This window comes from Ornithorhynchus anatinus, chromosome X5 (genome assembly GCF_004115215.2).
Source record: "Ornithorhynchus anatinus isolate Pmale09 chromosome X5, mOrnAna1.pri.v4, whole genome shotgun sequence".
NCBI classification, from domain to species: Eukaryota; Metazoa; Chordata; class Mammalia; order Monotremata; family Ornithorhynchidae; genus Ornithorhynchus; species Ornithorhynchus anatinus.
The window spans coordinates 15,517,974-15,539,630 of record NC_041753.1 but is presented as its reverse complement, the minus strand read 5'-3'; the positions used below and the strand labels follow the sequence as shown (position 1 = coordinate 15,539,630).

The 21,657-nt window shown below is 44.1% G+C and overlaps 1 protein-coding gene across 6 annotated transcripts in view; it reads right to left on the bottom strand.

The window, feature by feature from the left end:
* DCP2 (decapping mRNA 2) overlaps nt 1–21,657 on the bottom strand; it is a 55,035-nt gene that overhangs the window by 13,400 nt on the left and 19,978 nt on the right. For 4 of the 6 annotated variants that reach the window (XM_029054943.2, XM_029054944.2, XM_029054941.1 and 1 more), the window contains 5 exons: nt 10,824–10,976; nt 10,480–10,592; nt 10,247–10,354; nt 8,089–8,224; nt 5,303–5,413 (listed from right to left, as the gene is read on the bottom strand). In XM_029054943.2, coding sequence (XP_028910776.1) covers nt 5,303–5,413; nt 8,089–8,224; nt 10,247–10,354; nt 10,480–10,592; nt 10,824–10,976 — 621 coding nt within the window. Of the gene's footprint in view, nt 1–3,993; nt 4,210–5,302; nt 5,414–8,088; nt 8,225–10,246; nt 10,355–10,479; nt 10,593–10,823; nt 10,977–21,657 lie in introns of all 6 variants that reach the window. The other 2 variants (XR_005659649.1, XM_039910743.1) reach the window with 2 other exon arrangements.

The window sequence follows — 21,657 nt, the reverse complement described above, 5'->3', positions numbered from 1 at the left end:
GAGAACGAAAACTGTCCGCAAATGTCAGGGTTTACATTTTAACTCTCTAGCTTATCCAAGTGTAAGCTAAAAGTATGGCAATATGTTGATTGTAAAAGACAAATGAACAAAAAAAAAAACCAAAAACAAAAAAAACAGACTACTTACCTGTAACCTTTGTTCTCTGAAGGTGTGTGGCCTAGTCAGCTCATCAATTAGGTGGCCTTCCAGGGTGCCCGAAGGATTGGTGCTGCTGTAAAAAGCTTCAGGGCTGGCCTGCCAAGAGCCCTGGGATCCACCCAGGTGGATCCGGAACCTAGGTGCCCCTTCCTCGCTTCTTCCCCTCCTCCCCTCAGGAGGGCAAGCCCCTCCTTCTCCAGATTTCCAAGAAGTGGAAGGTAGTGGAGTGCACTTAAGAATTCAGTCGAGAAGCTAAACACACACACATACACCCCATACATCACACCCTCCCCTTGAGGGAAAGGCGAGCTGACAAGACCACAGTTACCTTCGGAGAACAAAGGTTACAGCTAAGTAACCTTTATTTCTCTCAAACGTGGGTCTAGGTCTCGACGAAGCTGTTACTGGAACAGGTTCTGGACAACCGAACGACTGAAGCGAATTGCTCGCTTGCGCTCTGGGTCCAGGCATTAGTGGGAGGCAGAGTTTGGTGATGGGGACCAGGTTGCTTCCTGGCATGTGGCGTTTATGGATACATTACAAAAACTGGCAGCTGTGGCTTTACCGTCGGATGAAAGGTGGCTTTGCCACAGAAGTATTTGTACAATTCATGAGTCACCTAGACAGGATATTAGTTGGCCTATGGAATGAGAGCCTAGCAATATAAGAGGTTGCTTCTGCTGATGAATGTACTTCTTTTCTCTCCATTAGGGTTGTGCCCTTCAGTCGGAGGTGTACAATACTGCCTCCGTCATCACCATGTTATTGGGGGAATAAGACCGGGAGGGCATCGTGTTCATTGATGTGGAATTCACTTGCCATCTTAAAAGAGAAAACCAAGATGTGTGCAGAGAATTGCCGGCTTTTCAGTTTTGTGTGTAAGACGCATCCAAAGAAAAGGCCCATAGCTTGTTGGTCCATCTAGCTGAATTTGCTGCCATAAGGAACCACATCTTTGAGGAGGGGAATTTTAGGGGGCAAGATTGCGGGACTTCAAAAGACTCTTCTATCAGTTGCGAAAGGATGGGTTTCATGGAACAGAAGCCTGATTGATGTGTAGATCTTGTCTAGGTCCCTTGTGAACCTGGTAACAAGGGAATCGGAGCGTACTGAGGTGCCCCCTATACTTTGTGAAAGCCAGAGACCGGTAGGGGGTTTTTGTGGTTCTTTTTTGGTAAACAGGATTTGTTAAGCCTTTATTATGTGCCAGGCACTGTACTAAGCCCTGGGGTAGATACAAGCTAAACAGGCTAGACAGTCCATGGCCCACATGGGGCTCATAATCTTAATCCCCATTTTACAAATGAGGTAACTGAGGCACAGAAATGAAGTGACTTGCCTAAAGTCACACAGCAGATTGAATGACGTGGCGGGAGCCGGAATTAGAACCCATACCTGTGCCCTATCCACTAGGCCATTCTGCTGGCGGATGCACTTCGTTTGAGGAATGGGATATGAGATGGGGTCATGGTGGCAAAGTGTGCACCAAGCTTGAATCAGCGCCCCTTGTCGCTGTTCATCTTCTTTGCAGTTGGCTCTTTCAAATTGAGCATTACGGAAGCCACTGCCTCCAGAACTCCCCACTTGCCACACTCTATCCTTTCCGGAGACAAGCTGAAAGAACTAGTGTATTGAGTTCAAGGTGCCATATCTGGCCCCTCTGGTGAGTGAGGGCACCTGGTCCCAAATTACTAGTTCCAAGATAGAGGGGAGCCTAAGCCAAAGGGGGGGCAACCAGGATAAGGATAGGTCAGCTTGGTAGGAGGGTCAGTTTGGGGAGGTGTGGGGATGGGAGAAATCAAGAGAAACAAGGAGAGGCAGCCCTTGTTCCAAGGGATATGGAAGGTATGGATGGTCCTTGGCGTCTGGACTTGACAGCCATAGTCAGAAAGAGATGGCCTTTCGATTAACTTCCATGGCAAACGGGTCTATCTCCAGATAGATTATGTGTGAGGGTTCCCCGCTTGCCTTCTTAGGGACTCTCTGATAAAGTCTGGTGCTCTTGCTAGACAGGTTAAGGGCACATTGCCAGACTTTCAAGAGTCCCCTCCCCTACTTATACAATGTAATATATCATGACTTGCACATCCATCTGGGTCACGAGGTATTAGCCAAAGGGAAAGACACCTAGGATGAGACGATAGCTGGTCGGTAGCGAGCTCATCTCAAAGATGTTGATGTGGAGATTTTTCTTCTGGGATCTCTTTCTTTTCCTGTTGGTGAGGTATCTAAGGTGAGCCCCAGTTGGGATGGTGGTCCTGGAGTTCTTCTCAGACACGAAGTTCTGTGGGGATGCCCACTGCTGAGAGGAGTTGACAACTGTGCCACCGATTTTGATCATTTTCGACAAAGATTGAGACACTCAAGACCAAAGGTTTCCGAGGCTAACTCAGGCCTCTTTATCTGGAGTTTGGCAAGAGGATGACATCCAGAGTAGCTGCGGCTGAACCCTGGAACTGCAGAAAACAAAATCTGGTTTGGCTCTTCCGAGGGGACAGGATGGAGAGCATTGTGTCCCAGATGTTCTCAGTTGTTCACTGACTGGAAGACCTTTAGACAGTGTGTGTCAAGCTGGAAATCTTTTTTAAGTTCCAGCACACAAACTGTTCTGAATGGCTCAATCAGCCAGTCGTCCAGGTGTGTGAATATATGGAATCTCTTCTTCCTAGGCCAAGTTACTGGGATAATCAAACATTTGGTAAGTACCTAAGGGGCTAAGGTTAGCCCAAATGGTAGAGCCCACAATTGGAAATGGTAGCAGCATTCCATTTTGAACCTGAGGTGTTTGTGATGGTTTGGGAACATTGGGATGTGGGGCTAGATATCCTCGGGTCTTGGGTGCAGAATCAGTCCTCTGATTAGAGAAAGGAGTAGAGCCTCCACAGGGATATTATTTTCAATCTTTCTTCACCAGAAGATTGATCTTCCTGAGGTCCAATTTGGGTCTTAAGCCTCCTGATTTTGGCAAGGGGGATGTGGGGTGGGGAGCTGGGGGGAGGAGGAAATGGGGAGGAGAGGAGATGAGGGGAAAAATGCAGTAAAAGCTCTGGCCCCTTTCTTTTCTGGTAATGGTTCTATGACTCTTTCCTCTAGCAAGGCTTTTGCTTCCCTTTAAGTCATCCTGATATCCTTCTTGAGGTAGGCACACTTTGGTGATCTGCCATTGGCCCCGGTGTGAATTTTATGCAATATGCACTCACATTGATATTGGTGATCCAGCAGTTGGGTCTAAGTAAAGCAATAGTAATGATAATGATGGTATTAGTGGGGAAGGAAGGAAACCCAACAGAAGGGGGAGTCTGGGGGCCTTCCTTTACCCCAAAAGAGGCAAGGAGGAACAGAGCCAGAGGGGAAGAGAAGGGACTAGGCTCAAGTCCATCCCAGGTTGGAATAGAACACAGCAACAGGCAGCCTGCATTTCCCATAGAGGGAGGAGAGACCTGGTCCCATGATAGGGGTCCTCTTCTCTCCCCTGTTGCCAGGTTTTCTGCCTTATGAGGGGTCCAGGTTAGGCCAAGGTCCCAGCAGAGAGGGTCTGCCTGGAGGACAAAGTCACTGGGTGAAGAAAGTGAGTGAGTGAGTGTGTGTGTGTTAAGGGGGGGTGGGGTGGGGGTCCTAACCCTAGAAGACCAAAGAGGATCAGAGACAGGGGAGAAGGGAGGGGCAGCTCTCCCAGGGACTGTCTGGGAGAAAATAGAATGCCAGGCTGAAACCACCCTTCCCCAATCTCCCTGCCTGAGCAGGAATGGAAGGGGGACGGGGGAAGATGCACGGGGTACAGCTACCCTGTCTGTTAGAGCGGAGAGGGGAGGAGACGATTATGTACGGACTTACCTTCCGAAGACGTTTCTACAAGTTCACTTGGAGGAGCTTCAGATCACAGCTGCTTCCTCTCGCGGAGAAAGGAAATCTGAAGAGGGAAGGCTGTCCTGCTCATATACCTCGAGGGTAGAAGAGGGGGAGCCTGGACCCACCTGGGCGGGTCCCAGGTTGCCTTCCTGGCAGGCCAACCCTGAAGCTCTTTACAGCAGCTCCGATTCCTCAGGCATTCTGGAAGGGATACCTAATTGATAAGCTGACAAAACCTATACCCACCTTTTGAGAGACGTGAACATTAATTCATTCTGACAGATCGATTACCGGGGTCCCACTCGAGACGAGGCAAGGAATTAGCCATCCTCCTACCACGGGTATTTAAAAGCTTTGCCTGGGTAGGCGTGGATGTGTTCACTGGCAGTGCCAGCTTGGGGGGTTTTTCCAACAGGGTGACTAGGGTGATCAGTCTTGACTCCACCAATGAAGTCCATGGCCACTGGATACTGGCCCAGAAGCCGAGAAGCTAGCACAGCCCCCAGTTCTGGGACCACAGTAAGCCACTTTGGACAGTTTCCAAAGGGTAATCATTGGTCACCCTAGTTAAACAGGAACCTCCCTTTGGCGATAATCTTCCACCTTGCAGGGCTAACACTAACCCCAGCTTGAACAGAAAGGAGAGGAGAGGAGATGAAGGATAGGGTCAGGGTAGACAGCGGAGGGTCAGGTGAATGTGCCCACTAATTCTTTTCCAACTTTGCTCGAAGGTATTCTCTCTCTTTCAAAAGCACCTAATACCTTAAATGACTATAATGATAATAATAATAATAATGGTATTTGCTAAGCACGTACTATGTGCCGAGCACTGATCGAAGCGCTGGGGCAGATACAAGTCAATCAGGTTGGACACAGTTCCTGTCCCACATGAGGCTCACAATCTAAGTAGGAGTGCGTAGGCCTGAATCCCCATTTTCCAGATGAGGTAACCGAGGCCTAGAGAAGTGAAATGACTTGCCCAAGGTCCCATGGCAGACAAGTAGCAGGGCTGGGATTAGGACCCAGGTCCTCTGACTCCCAGGCCCATGCTCTTTCCACTAGGCCAGGCTGCACTTTACTCCGCACAGTAATTTCTCTGTAAACTGCTCAACGACTAGGGATTTAGGGGGTGGGGAAATGTACTGGGCACAAATGCAAACTTAACTCTGCTTAGAAGACTGACTCAAGCAATAGGATCATGATTAAATTATCCATCATTAAAACCTCAGTCAGTAGTCTCCTCCACAGTGCAGTCACAAGCTTGTAAACCGGTCATTAATGCTGTGTCTCTTACCAATGTCTGCTGCTGTTGCTTAGGCAGCTGACTCTGGATCCCATTTGTTCTCCTTTTCTGGTTACTACAGTCTTGATATTGCTTTCTGCCATTCCCCTTCAAGTTTTGATTCTGCAGACCGGAGAAAGGATGAGATTTAAAACATGCAGAAGACAACCGAAATCTCATTAACACCCCCCAAGAAAGTCTCCATTAGTTCACCAGGTTTAGCACCTCAGTTGAAAAAGCAATCGATGCCAACTTCCATTGTGCTAAACACCACCTTAGGTGCTTTATTTCCAAGTTACCTCTTCTAATATATTTTCCAAAGCATGACCCCTACAGCTCTAGTAGGTCTTGCATGGCAAATGCTCAGGGACCCGAGAATCCTTCCTGATCTCTGAGATGACCCCAACATCCCAACTCTGGCTAAGGAAATGGTCCAAAGGAAAACTTAAATCAATAAAGGAAAGTGGCCTAACACATAATCAGATGCCTCTGGGAGGACAAAACCAAAGGAATTAGGACACGGTATCCTTTGTTAACATCCTCTTTAGCACACCTATGTCTGCTCGCTCTGCCAAATGCTTAATATAGTGCTCTGAACACAGTAAGTGCTCAATAAATACCTTGATTTAGATCCCTCACGTTGTGTGATATTTGCATGGCTTGTCTCCCTCATTAGAATGTAAGTTTCCTGTGGGCAGGAAATGTGTCACGTCCTTATTCTTTATTCGCCAGGTGCCTTAAATAGTGTACAATGCACCAAATGGACACTCAATAAATGCCACTGCTATCATTCCTAAAAGAGACAGCCAATTCCATCTGCCTGGAGCAAGGGCTAACTATTAGGTGCTTCGTGAGATCACTCATTCTAAGGAAGGAATCTTCCCCTGTTTTAACACCAAAGTATTATTCAAACTATCTGATCCCTGAGTACCTTTTTCCCCCCACCCTCAAATTTAAGACAATAGGTATTTAAATATATCTCAAAACCAAGGGACACACAATTCAAATTTAAATACAAGTGGTGAAAATAATAATTGATTATGGCCAAAAGAAGATGAGCTGAAATCAATCAATAGTATTATTGTGTGCCTGTGTGTTGGACACTGTAGCAAAAGCTTGCCAGAGAAGCAGCATGGACTAGTGGATAGACCACGGGCCTGGGAATCATAAGGACCTGGGTTCTGATCCCTGCTCCACCACTTGTCTACTGTGTGACCTTGGGCAAATCACTTAACTTCTCTGGACCTCCGTTACCTCATCTCTCTCCTACATAGACTGTGAGCCCCATGTGGGACATGGACTGTGTCCAACCTGATTATCTTGCATCTACATGCTTAAAGAATACTATAAAAAAATAAAAAACAGAGAAACTTGGGAATGTACAAAAGATAATAATAATAATGTTGGTATTTGTTAAGCGCTATGTGCCGAGCACTGTTCTAAGCGCTGGGGTAGACACAGGGGAATGAGGTTGTCCCACGTGGGGCTCACAATCTTAATCCCCATTTTACAGATGAGGTAACTGAGGCACCGAGAAGTGAAGTGACTTGCCCAAAGTCACATAGCTGACATGTGGCCGAGCAGGGATTCGAACCCATGATCTCTGACTCCAAAGCCCGTGCTCTTTCCACTGAGCCACGCTGCTTCTCAAAAGAGGTAGAAGACACAATCTCTATCCTCAAAGATCTTATAATCTAATAGGGAACACACATAAAATAATTTACAAATAGGAGAAAGAAGCACTTAAGAGTATATAAATCAAAATGTACAAAGTGCTTAAGGTTGAGAATGTGTAAGTTCTGAAGTGATGAAAAAGTGCTGAGATGGTCATTGGGAGCGTGAGACCTGGGAAGAAGAAAAATTAATCAGGGAAAGTCTCTTAAAGAAGGTATGATTTCAGAAGAGCTTCAAAGATAAGGAACGTTGAAGTTTGGCAGATAGGAAGTGGGAGGGGGTGCGTTCCAAGCAGAAGGAAAAGCATGACCTAGGAGCAGGAGGTGGGGAAGGGTTCAGTGAGAATGTGAGCTTGGGAGGAGCAGAGTGTATGAGCTAGAGTGTAGAGGAGACTGCGGGAGGTAAGGACAGGTAAGAGCGATAAAGAACTGATGAAGTGAGAAATAGTGTGGCCTAGTAGAAAGAGCATGGGCCCTGGGAGTCAGAAGACCTGGATTCTAATCCCAGATCTGCCACTTGTCTGTTGTGTGACCTTGGGCAAGTCATTCACTTCTCTGGGCCTCAGGTCCTTCATCTGTAAAATGGGGATTAAATCCTCCTCCCTCCGACTTAGTCCCTGTCCCACACAAGGCTCACAGCCTGAGTCCACCTCTCTACCTTATATACACCCCAGTGCTTAGAACAGTGCTTGACATATAAGAAGTGCTTAACAAATACCAATTTTTTGAAGTGCCTTAAAGCCAATGGTCAGGAGTTTCTAAGTGATGGAGAGAGGAATATATAACGAATGAGAGTTTTAGTACAGTGTAAAGTGAGAGCTGCTTGCAAGGAAATGGCAGCAAATTCTTCACTTTCCAGAGTTCCAATTTCGGCTTTAACTGGAAATTAAAATTCCATTCCAACTTGGTGACAATCAACACTTACATCTTACATGGTATTAATCTCACCAAAAGTCATTCAGCACTCCCTCGATAAATGTCTCTACAAGTAATTCAGTTATAGAAATCTATTTTTCCCTTATGCCTGAATCCATATAATTGTGGTATACGTTAAGCACTTACCATGTGGTTTTAGAAGCCAATGGGTTCCAACCCCTAATGATTTTTGGAATGTTCCCCACTCACCTTTATTTTTAAAAGTTCAGCCAACTCACAATGACTGTAATATGGCTTCTGTTGCTGGAGTTGCCTGTGCTTTACCCAGTAATCTGTAGGATAACCCTCTGGAAAAATCGGCTGGTTGTAGCGAAGTTTAGACCTACTACACCAAAAAACAACAAAAAACAAAAAAACATGGTCAAGAAGGTAAACAATTATAAAAGTTAATTATATTCCCCATTCAAAATGATTTTTTAAAGTGCCTTAAAACAGTCAACATTTGTCTTAATACCACAATAACAAATTTTTCATTTTGAAAAAAAATAGTTTCAAGGTGTGTCTGCTAGATTAATTCTAGATTAAGTGGAACCAATTTCAGTAAAATAATTTTTAGATTGGTAAATTCCCATGTCAAAACCCCTGGGATTCATTAAAATGGCAGTTCCCTGATTTGGGAGGAAATGATTAAATTATACAGATTACACCTTAAAACTGCTAATGTGAAAGGGTGCATACATTGGAAAATAATCAGTTCTGATCAGAAGAGACCAACTGTATCCAAGTGATTTCCCCTCTTGTTCTAAACATTAACAACTTCCATTTATATGCTGTCTACATTCCCTACCTAGCCTTTTTTTGTGGTTCTACAGCATATCTTCCAACTATTTTAGATCAATACCTTCCTGTTCTATAGGGCATCTACTTGTCAAACCTATATTAGAACCACAAGTCTAACCATTCTATCCAACGATGAGTGTCGAAGGGGAAGGGAAGAGAGATATGTTGGCAAAGGTGACATGAGCCACCCAATGCACAGGCAGAAACTGAAGAGGAAAGCTTGGGGCAGGAAAGGGCCAAAAACTCTGACCTCATCTCTGCTGGCTTCCCTCTGGTTGTTGCTCCCCTTCCAGAGAAGCAGCACGGCCTAATGGATAGAGCCCGGGCCTGGGATCTGATCTCGGCTCTACCACTTGCCTGCTGTGTTGACTTCACTTCTTTGGGCCACAGTTACCTCATCTGTAAAATGGGGCTTAAGACTGCGAGCCCCATGAGGGATAGGGACTGTGCCCAACCTGATTAAATTGTATCTACCCCAGGGCTTAGAACAGTGCTGGGCAGATAGTAAGCACTTAAGAAATACCATTAAAAAAAGTTTCTACATACTAGCAATCTCCCTGACCCTTGCCAGGGTAGGAACTGATTGGTTAAAAAAAATCTGAGGCACACGCATAAGTACTTGACAGCCAACATGGACTGCAAATCGTCTCCTGTTCTTTCGACAAGAGCTCCTGATTCTTGTCTACAAACTCAGTAATGCTATTTATTGAGTGCCTGGTTATCACAGTGCCCAGTAGTACAGTGCTTGGGAAAATACAACAGAGGAAGAGACACGCTCCCTGCCCACAAGGAGCCTACAAGCTAATGGGTTTCATTGCTAGTAGCCAATATACAAAGTTCAGGATAATGAAAACAGAAACCATTTCTGGATCTGCTTCAGAGAGAGTAATTGTAAAATCTGGGAGGTGAAAAGGACCTTCACAAGCTCAGCTCATTTTACCCCAGTCCTGGGCCACCTAGCAGATCTACACATAAGCTACCTAGTCAAAATTCTACTTCTTACTGGAAAACCAACATGGATTAACCTGAAAATAGAAAGAGCTTATCTTTGAAAGGCAGTATGACAGTGGGTTGGTTCAAGGATGTGTTTCCATTCTAAAGTTAAAAGAGAAAGAAGGAAAAAAAGATCTTGATGCTTTGGAATGCATCGATCAATCATACTTATTGAGTCTTTACTGTGCGCAGAGTACTGTACTAAGCACATGGGAGAGTACAATAGTTATGTTTTCATTCTACCTCTGCTAAAATTGATGTAACTTTGAAATTGTTGCTTTTAAAGAGAACAGAGTGAATGTTATAAAAAGTAGAAAATATACCTCTCCTCCCCATCTCTGCATCTAAGGGGTCAGGACCCTCTTTCAAGTCTACCATATTTAAAACGTGCCTGTTTGGAACAGCAGGATTCCAATTAACCTTTTCATCTCATTAAAGTCCTTCGGAATCTTTCTATACTCCGTTATGGCAGTTTAAAAGGAACGGTTTTCAAGAAGAAGAAAAATGATCCCAACCATTAACTCTACCTCCCGCTACAAAATTAAGAGCAACTCCCTTGGGCAAGCTTACTTACCTCATCTTCTCCACGCTGGGTCTCACTGGCGTGCTACCAGCTGAACAAAACCCATTGTCACTATCCGAGGAGTCGCCAAACCGTCGAGAAAGCCAGTCCCTTAATGGCCTGTGAAAACATTAAGACTTACTAGAAGAAAAAAATAGCTGGCTATAAATTGAATAAAAATCAATGACTAATGTTGTGGAGGTGTAATTTGGATTCCCCATTTCAGAGAAGTAGCATGAACGTACCTGATAAATGGAATGGTCATGAAAAATTTGTTAGGGGCCAAACCAAGTTTGGATTTGGGGGTCATGTCATTTCTGTGGCAGGGCAATTTCTCGATCGAGAACCATTCAATGTTCTGAAATAGAATAAAAATATACCTTTAGGAAATTCATCTCAAAGAGTTGGGAATGCACAGAACAACAATTAAGATTCACACTCATGACAGCATTTGCTTAAAAAAAAGTTGTTTGTAAAGAACTCTTTACACCTCTCACTCCCCTTCATTCACTCTGGACATGTCTCGGTCTAGTAACATGCAAATGTTTTTGGCTTTTTTGTTTGTTTTTTTTTTTTTCTTGATGCATACCCGAATTTCTCTTCTGGTTTTGGGGTTGAATTTGGTGTTCTTTGGAACTCCTGGAATGATATACAAACGGGCCAGCTGGTCGTTGATTCTTAGTTCAATGTAGTCATCCTTACAAATGTAATCTTTGATATCAAAACCTGTTTCTTCAAAGACCTAAAGATGAAAATCAGACATGCAGAACTTTAAGCACAACTTGGGTGTCTAAGAATGATTGTTTTGTTCTTTAAAAAAAAAAAAAAAAAGTAACCTCAGGATTCCTGACCGGTCACTATCCGCCACTTACTTCCCCAGCACCCCATATATGAGCTTTAGCATTTTTTTTTGGTGACCGAAAACTTGAAAAAAAAAAAATCAGATAGGTCCACTAATGGGAAGTATCCTCTACTCAACTAAAAGAATTGTTTTTCCATTCATTCATTCAATAGCATTTATTGAGCACTTACTATGTGCAGAGCACTGTACTAAGCGCTTAAAATGTACAATTCAGCAACAGATAGAGACAATTCCTGCCCACTGACGGGCTTACAGTCTAATCGGGGGAGACAGACAGACAAAAACAATAGCAATAAATAGAATCAAGGGGATGTTACTCACCAATAACAATGATTTTCCCTATTTCTCAGATTTGGAATTTACAAGATAAGCAAATTAAATTATATGCCCTACATCATACAGCAATTCACAATAAGATTAGAACAATGAGATCAGAATTCAAATCCTAATTACCAGTCCCAGGATCAATCAAGGGCTGCTAAACAAGATTGTATTTTTTTTGTACTATATATTTCAGGCTTGCAGCCCTTGCACATTTTAAACACCTAGTAAGAGAGCACTACAGAATCCTTTACAACACCCCCTACATGCCAGCTTTGGCACTAAAATAAACAACAGGATGCCAAATCATTTTGGAAATTTCTCCACCAACGCTTGACACATTTACACCTAATTTGTATTAATTTCTGGAAATGGTAATAACAACAACTGTGGTTTTTGTTAAGTGCTTAACTATGTGCCAAGTGCTGTACTAAGCACTGGGGTAGATACACGATAATGTGGCCAACCTGCTTATCTTATATAATAATGATGATGGTATTTGTTAAGCGCTTACTATGTGCCAAGCACTATTCTAAGCACTGGGGGGAATACAACATAATCAGGCTGTCCCAAGGGGGTTCACAGTCTTCATCCCCATTATACAAAGGAGGTAACTAAGGCACAGAGAAGTTAAGTGAGTTGACCAAAGACACACAGTTGATTAGTCGTGGAGTCGAGATTAGATCCCACGACCTCTGACTCCCAAGCCCATGCTCTTTCCACTAAGCCACGCTGCTCTGCAACAGTAAAGCTGGTAATCACACAGAGGTGAAAAAAACTATCTGTCAAAACCACCAAGACGCCACTATAAATATTACATAATTTGAAATGTCCAGGTCTCAGAATCAAAGCTGCTCATAGAGCTGTTCAGTGGGAGAAGAGTAAAATGTTCATTATTTAGAATTAAGTTTTTGGTTCACTTTGCATTATCCCATTAAACTAAATTTTCCTGTGCTGACAGTCGTATTTGAGCACTTACTGTGTGCAGAGCACTGCACTACGCACTTGAGAGAGTACAATATAACAATATAACAAACACATTCCCTGTCCACAACGAGCTTACAGATTCTAGAGCCCAGAATCACTGTCGAGGACCCATTTACAGCCATGCCATCAATGAGGGAGGATTGTGTAGGTGATTATTAGCAATGTACTATTCCATGGTAATGCAAAGAACAACAGAACAAGGGACATTGGCTTAATCTTGAAAAAAGAGGTGGTGCTGTGATATTCCTTTGAGAAAAGCAACTCTCTTTCCGGCACATTATACACGATGGCCCGCTGACACTAGTGTAAGTGTTTTACCCAGTGCTACGGATGAAGAAATGGAAGGACTCTTAAAGGAAGATGTAGTTCGAAAGAGGTCAATCACCTCAGTCGAAAAGATTTTGATGCTGTAAGAGTTGAAAGAGGCTGGGCTAGAATGCTTCATATTACTACTGACAAGCTTGTAAAAGGACAACAAAGAGCAACAACAATGTAGAGGGGACCCAAACAAAAAAAAATCTACAATGGCCTCTTCTCATCTAAAATCAGAGTAAGTTATGTTCAGCCAAGAAGAAACCCAGAACTAGTCCCGGGAGTAATTTAGGAAGAAAGTGAATATGTCATTTTCAATGGGAAATGTGGAAAATGCCCAGCAGAATAACCTTGACTAGAAAATCTCAAAACAAGAGGAGTATCTCAATTCAAGGCATTGACACAACAGTTCAATTTACACAAGAAATAAGCACACTCCAATTGCATGCAAAAGAAGAGGAAATACTTTTGAAAAAACAACAGCTCGACCTGGTGGAAACAACAGTCACCTAGGAATTCTAATACTCTGCCCCTGATCTGTTATGTGACCTTGAACAAGTCACTTATGCTCTCTCTGTGCCTGTTTCCTTATCTGTGAAATGAAGAAAATACCCTTGCTCTCTCATTATATTGCAAACCCCATCTGACACAGATTCTGAGTCTGATTGGATTATCTGGTACCTACCCCAGTCAATCGTATTTCTTGAGCGCTTACTGTATGCACAGCACTGTACTAAGCGCTTGGGAGAGTACAATATTAACGGACTTGGTAGACAAGTTCCCTGCCCACAATGAGCTGGAGAAGGAGAAAGTCATTAATGAGTATCTGCTCTGGGGCTAAGGAAGGGGGGAATATAAAGGGGACCAGAAAGGAATGGGAGATGAAATGAGGGCTAAGTCAGTGAAGCTTTCTTGGAGGAGATGTGCTTTTAATAAGGATTTGAAGTTGGGGAGAGTGATCGTCTGTTGGATATGAAGAGGGAAGGTGTTCCAGGCCAGAAGTAGAACGTGGGCGAGGGGTCGGTGGTGTGATAGATGAGATCCCGATACAGAGAATAGGTTGACAGAGAAGCGAAGTGTGCTGGGTTGTATTAGGAAAGAAGCAAGGTATAGTAGGAGAGGGCAAGGTGGTTGAGTACCCCAGCACTAGTACAGTGCTTGACCCCTAGTAAGCACTGAATACCCTAATTATGACATGTTCTTTGGAATACCATCCCCAAATTCTCCTCTCACAAATATAAAAGTTTCCACTAGAGGTATATTATAGTAATTAATAATAATTACAGTATTTATTAATCACTTTATGCTAAATCCTGTTCTAAGCACTGGGGTAGATAGAAGTTAATCAGGTTGGACACAGCCCTGTCCCACATGGAGCTCACAGTCTAAGTGGAGGGAGCAGGAATTAATCCCCATTTTACAGATGAGGGAACTGAGGCACAGAATAATTGTGGTATTTGTTAAGCGCTTACTGTGTGCCAGATACTGTTCTAAGTGTTGGGGTAGATACAAGATAGTCAGGTTGGACATAGTCCTTGTCCCACATAAGGCTCACAGCTTAATCTGCATTTTCTGAATGAGAGAACTGAGGCCCAGAGAAGTTAGGTGACTTGCCCAAGGTCAAATAGCAGACAAGTGACAGAGCCATGATTAGAACCCAGATCCTTCTGACTCCCAGGCCCGTGCTCTATCCACTAGGCCACGCTGCTTCTCTAAGTTAAGTAACTTGCCCAAAGTCACAAGGCAAACACGTTGGCAGAGCAGGATTAGAATCCGGGTCTTCCGACCCCCAGACCCATGCTCTTTCTACTAAGCCACGCCGCTGCTCATATTAAACCATTTCGAGAGTGACCTCAAACTGCATATCAGCGGTTCATTCAGGATACTCACCTATAATCTGCATCCACTTTCTTTCCTAGCTTACAGAAATATACAGAAAATACCAAAGCCCAGTTTCAGATACAAGAAAGTTGCCAACTCAACAGAATTTGACATTTTTCAATGCATTCAATTAAACTGGAATAAATGTGACAAGTTTGTGTGTGTGTGTGTGAGAGAGGGGGGAGAGGGGGGAGAGGGGGGAGAGGGGGAGAGGGGGGAGAGGGGGGAGAGGGGGGAGGGGGGGAGGGGGGGAGGGGGGGGAGGGGGGGAGAGGGGGGAGAGGGGGGAGAGGGGGAGAGGGGGGAGAGGGGGGAGAGGGGGAGAGGGGGGAGAGAGAAAACGAACACGACAGACGGGCCTCAACCCTGAAACTTCAAAGACGAGAGCCTGTACAAAAGAATTCATTATAGCTCTAGTGGCTGGCACAGCCCCACCCATACTTTCACTCTTCCCTGCCAGTTCTGTTCAAGTAGGTAGGCAAGCAGGCAGGCAGGCAAGGGTGTGTATTCACGCCTCCTGAAAGACATTAATAGCAACTGCCTAGCAAATTACAGAGTTCAACAGCTAAAGCTAGACGAACCTCTGAAGTGATCGAAGAAGGGACAACCATTTGCCAGGAAACAGAGAAACGGCATGGCCTAATGGATAGTCTGGGAGTCATAAGGACCTGGGATCTAATCCCCGTTCCACCACCTGTCTGCTCTGTGGCCTTGGGCAAGTCGCTTCGCTCTCTGTGCCTGCTTCTCTGTTACCTTATCTGTAAAATGCGGGTTAATGATGATGATGGTATTTGTTAGGTGCTTACTATGTGCCAAGCACTGTTCTAAGCACTGGAAGAATTTGAGCCTCACGGACTGGGTCCAACCTGATCAACTTGTATCTACCCAGTGCTTAATACAGGGCCTGGCACATAGTAAGCACTAAACAAATACCTTTTTTTTAAAAAAAAAAACTGCCAAAGTTATTTATAGCCATTCAAAAAACTTAATTGGGAAGAGGGAGTCATTAGCCATTGTGAGCAACTGTCACTTCCCCACTGCTGATGACTATTTTGAAATTGCAAAAGATGCATGAGGAATGAAATTTAAATGCAGTTAACTGCAGGGGCTTGGGCTGGGAATGAATTTCTGGAATTCAAATGGCTGGGCAACATTTATTGTCTGGAAGGATCCTTTCACATAAATGCATGGAGAAATGACAGAAAAGTACGAAACTAAAGCATTTACAATCTATGTTGGCAAGGAAATTAACAAGACCAACAGAGTTGACAGTGCAGGAATAGGCAAGCGGTATGGATCGGTTTTAAAAGTCAGAATGCGGCACATGAAAAAGACATACATAGACCAGAATATTGGTGAAAAACTTGTCTCCAAAACACCAAGAGGGCGGTAACCCAAAGAACGAAATCACCCCCTCTAAACTGTTGTCTAAGATCAACTCTAGACTGTAAGCTCGTTGTGGGCGGGGAATGTGTCTGTTTATTGTTGCAGTGTACTCTCCCAAGCACTTAGTACAGGGCTCTACACTCACTAAGTGCTCAATTAACACCATCGACTGATTGAACAATAGGGTGACACATGAGCAAAGTCTTTAAGTATACATTCCAAGCACAAAAATGAAGAAAAGGAAGAGGTGTCAAAGGCATCATGACATAAGCTTTATACAAAGCAAAGTAAAGAGGAGCAGGCCATGGAGTTAGAGTAGGTGAAAACCACCACCAAACAGATTGGATCCTAGGAAGCTCAAAATATCTGGGCAGATTCAGTGACAGGCTCCTTTGGCAGGTTAACACAAGGTATGTGAAATCCCAATTCTCCTGTAATGCAAGCGGTTGTATTCTCACACAACCTTCTGTTCAGAAAAGCTCACGGCGCTGTACTCGCCCTTTCCGACACTGCGCGCACGCACACAAGCGGTTTCTTCGAAGACTTGGCAGACCGAGCCCGAACAAGCTTGCTTTGTCAGGAGAACTTTCCTAATTGCATTCCAGCCAAAATGCATATTCAATATACACATGGCAGAATGAAATATAGAATACTGGGCTGTGTGGTCTAACACATGGGGCTGGAAGTCAAGAGCCCCAAGTTCTCCGCTCGATTCTGCCACTGGCCCGCTGGGTGACCTTGGACAAGTAGCTTATGCTCTCTGCTTGTTTCCTCATCTGTCACATGGGAGAAGATTCCTGCTCTCCCTACTGTGTCCAACCTGATTCTAAGCCCTCCCTAGGGCTCAGAACAGTGCTGGACACATAGTAAGCCCTTCACCAATACCGTGATGCCTCAGACTGCAAGCTAAGGACAGGGACCATCTATTCTAACTCTCCTATCTGTCCCAGCTTTTAACAAAGTGTTTCCGACTTAGAAAGTTCTTAAGTATCACCATCACCAGGAAAGGAACAAAGGAGTGGGTAGAAAAGAAGAATAAATTTAAATGGGGGGGGGGGGGGGGGGGGGAGGAAGAGAAATCACTAAGGTTTCATCAGTAACAGTAATTGTACAACAGACTCAAACCAGATATAGAACTAAACGCCTAAACCCTAATCTGGCCCTTGTTCTTAACCTAAACCCAGGGATTGCCACCATCCCGTGACCCCCAGTCAGAAAATACTGCTCTGCTTCCTGTAGCAATTCTTCTGATGGCCTGCCACAAAGGTCTTGTCTTTTATCGTTTCACTCTGCTACATATAAGGCTTCTGACCCACAACAACCCCTTGGAGAAGTGTACAGCCAAAAGAAATGGAGGGAGGGTGTTTTAGGAGAGGGGAAAATGGCTTGAGCAGTGAGTTGGAGGCGGGGCAGTTGAGGGTGAGGGCCAATCACGTGGATTGCTTAGGAAGAGTGAAAAGCTTGACGTGCAGGTCAGTGACAGAAGAGAGCAGGTGGGTAACAAGAAGCTGGCTTTTGCCTTGATGCGCCCTACAGCCTCACCAAAACCAACAAAAAAACACCGCTACCAGTCAGCTTCAAGACTCTGCAAGAGGGAAAGGAGGAGGAGGAAAGGTCCACAAAATACAGTTCTTAAGTGTGTCACCAGAGCACAATTATTGTTTGTAGATCAGAGACTGGTAAACACAAGACGGATATCTTCTGAAAGCCAAGAAGAGAAAAATTTCAATAAAGACGCCATGGAAAATGGCCAATTCTTCCAATGGAATGGTCGAGGGTGTTTTTATTTGGGTGGTGGTAGGTTGTTTTTTTTCCTGGCAGACCTCTAGGTCTTCCACTTAGCTTTTAAAAATAACACGATGGCACCACCACGTGGCTAATGAGCATACTGCTCTTCTAGCATAACCATACCACTACTCATCCCTCTATCATTAAGAAGGGACAATATTTAGTCCTCAGTTCCTAATCTTTCTAGATGATACGGCACTTAAGTACAGGAAAGGGAGTCAGAAGGATTGGTTTTTGAAAGGTCTGCTTTGAGGAGAGTTCTTCGTAGGCTCAGGACAAATCTCACTTTTCGGGCAGCTTCCCTCACCTGCAAAATGAGGATCAGATGTAGACTAAATGAGAGCTTGGAAGGAAGACATTCTGTCAGAACAAGAAGCTCTTTAAATTGAAACCACTTGGCTGTTGTGTGACCTTGGGCAAGTCACTTCACTTCTCTGTGCCTCAGTTCCCTCATCCGTAAAATGGGGATCAAGACCGTGAGCCTAAACTTTCTTCCCTTCTTCTATCTACCCTAAAGAGCAAAAATATCACGTAATTACAAGGGAACCAAAACTGAAGAAACCATTTTAAAGAATTTGAGCACACTGAGGTCATGTGTTTTTTGGGTTTTTTTTTACAATACTAAGTTCTGTGAATCTGGGAACCATGTCTAAATGCAGCATACAATGCATTAACGTCACAGGTATTTAATGAGCGCTTACTGTGTGCGGAGCACTGCACTCAGCATTTATGCATCATTAGTGCTCAATGTATGTTAAAAACAACTCTGGGGCTTCCTGGGTATTTAGCCATGCCTTTCCTTCTTAGTAGCGCTGTCATTTGGTTCAGAGGTGACACTGCAAACGATGAAACTGAAACCATCAGTGTTAAACACACTGTGAAAATGGAGTGATGCGCTTTTTTTCTGGCCCCTTGTCATTCAGATCAGATCAGCTCAGACGCCAGTGATTAAGCGGGTTGGGATATGTGTTAACGCCCTTGAGTTGTTTTTGCAGTGGTTGGTGATGTGTTGCGCTGATCCATGCACACTTTCTTGCCCAGTGACCCACGTTGAGAGAGAGCTGGTAGGGAGAAATTCAGTGCATTCTTTGGTCAAAGAATACAATATTTCTGAGACCCCAACAGCAGTAAATACCACTGTGCCCTCACCCATTTGGTAAACCATTGTTGAGCATGAAAACTGAGTGTGTTTAATAAGTAAAAGCTGGGGGGTCAGAGAGGTGGTGTTTCCATTTAGTTCCAAGAATCAGGAGAAAGCAAAACACACAAAAAATGTGAAAGCCAAAAGAGCAGCAGCAAAAAATACAGTTGTCTTTTCCACAACTAAGCATATCAGAGCCAAAAAACTGGAGCATCAAAGCAGGGCATATCCAGGCAAAGACAGATTTTTTTTTCTGGGGGGCTCCTTGGATTACAAAAGCAGAAAACCACCTGGATATAGCATACTGATGCTAACCTACTACCTATATTGATCATGACTTTCCTATCATAAAAAGACCCATATGTAACCCACTTGCTGATAATCTTGATCATCAACTCAATGGTATTTATTGAGCACTTACTCCTTGCAGAAAGATAAACTGAGGACTGTATCAGAAAGTTAACTGTTCCATCGCATAGCCCAAGCTGTCCAACCTAAGTGAACATTCAACTTCAGTGAATGGTTCAATTTACCAGTGAAAGAACACAATTGTAATTTCTATTAAATGGCCAAAGCCCCTCTTGACCAAATTGCACTTAGATTGTACTTTGGCTTTTCAACTTTCTAGCTAAGTGCTATGAATATCACTTTGCCAGAATGCTGAAAGAACACCACATATATAAATCTAACAACCAAAGTTTATCTGGCAGAAGTCTATTAATAACTGGCATGGAAATAAAGTGTAAAACCCACACTCACCCCATTATGTACATATTTCCTCTTCCCCTCCCTCCTCACCTAGTCTCTTCTCCTGCCTCTCCACCCCTTCTTTCTCAAACTAGGATCCAACTGCTACCCGCACAATTCCACAGGGCCCTTCAAAAGTAGCCAACCAGTTAGCCAGGAGTTGCTTTTTGCAGCAGCAGCAGCAGCTGTCTTAATCCACGGGGGGGGGGGGGGGGAGGAAAAAAGAGGGAAATAATGGGACATGAAAAGTTACCAGAAAAGCACGCTTCCTGCTTCACAAAGTGTCTCAATATCTTAATGATACAAATCTTTAGAAGTAATTCTTACTCATTTTTACCCCTTTGCTACACTGAGTGGTGAAACTAAAGCCATAATTTCACAACTGTCCCTTATAACTGCAGGTCCTGGGCAGAGGGGCGGCAGAGCTGTTTTCCATAAGGAATCTGTTCCCCTGCCATCAGAGGGGGTTGGGAGGGGGAGAAAAGGAGAGGAGCAACTCTCTCATCCATCCCCAAGAATAAAAAGGCTGCCCTCTTAGAAACTGGAGGAAAAGAGTGAGAGGGGGAGAAGCCCATCACATTGGTACCTTCAACTCATCCATTCACACACGCAATGTGCCAGCATGAACAAATAATAATAATAATAATGGTACTTGTTAAGTGCTTACTATATGTATATACTGTTCTAAGTGCTGGGGCAGATAGAAGTTAATCAGGTTGGACACAGTCCAACACATGCAGCAGGGGTGGAAGCAACAGGGCGACAACAACAACAAAAAAAATCGGCAGCAGCACTCACCAATGATTCTTCCATCCAGTATCCCATCCCTAACAGCAGCAACACGAAGTCTGGAAGAGCTGGGTGATGACACTGATCCTAATGGTGAGGCGAAAGCCATCTACCATCCCTAATTTTTCCTCTGGTTACCCCATTACAGATGGCTCATCTGTGACGTTATCCCCCCTGAGACTCTTGGGAAGTGGGCCGACATCCAGGCTAACTTCCTTTTCCCCAACCCTCCCAGAAAAACAGCCCTGTAACCTAAGTAAATATTCATTAACTTAAATACACACAAATGTTTTGTTATAGACTAGGCAGTACTAAGTACTCTAGTTTACGATCCACTCTGATTGAAACAGCAACACATTATTTTAAGGCACATTATCACTTCTGTGACGCGGAGAAGGAGAAGGCTGTCTCTGAGAATACCTTTTAACCTGATTCTGACAACATATATGCCTAGTGGAAAGAGCACAGGCCTGGGGTTCTAATGCCAGGTTTGCCACCTACCTGCTGTGTCACCTTGGGCCAGTCACTTAACTCCTCTGTGCCTGGGTTCAATTTTATTTCTTGAGCACTTACTGCGTTCAGAGGATTGTACCAGGCGCTAGGGAGAGTGCAATACAGTGGAGCTGGTAATAATGATAATGATGGCATTTTAGTGCTTACTATGTGCCAAACACTGTTCTAGGTGCTAGGGTAGATACAAGGTAAGCAGGGTGTCCCACCTGGGGCTCACAGGCTTCATCCCCATTTTACAGATGAGGTAACTGAGGTACAGAGAAGTTAAGTGACTTGTGCAAAGTCACACAGCTGACAAGTGGCAGAGGCAAAATTAGAACCCATGACCTCTGACTCTTTCCACTAAGCCATGCTGCTTCTCATGGTAGACATGATTCTTGCCCTTAGGGAGTTTACAGTCTAAGAATCAGCTTCTCATCTGGAAAATGGCTCATATAGTCAGGCACTGTGTCCAATCTGCTTGTATCTGGTTCCAGTACTCAGTACAGTGCTTGGCACATAGTAAGCACTTAAATACCATCAGTTATAATAGTAGTATATGCACCGATATGACTTAAAATGGGACAAAAAGGCAGATACTAAAAGCAAATGATTGTTGAGCAGATGCCATTGCACCATAATCACACAATCTAAGGATTAAAGGTCAAAATGACTCTCATTTCTAGAAGAAATGTTTATGGAGTTGACAGAGGCCTTG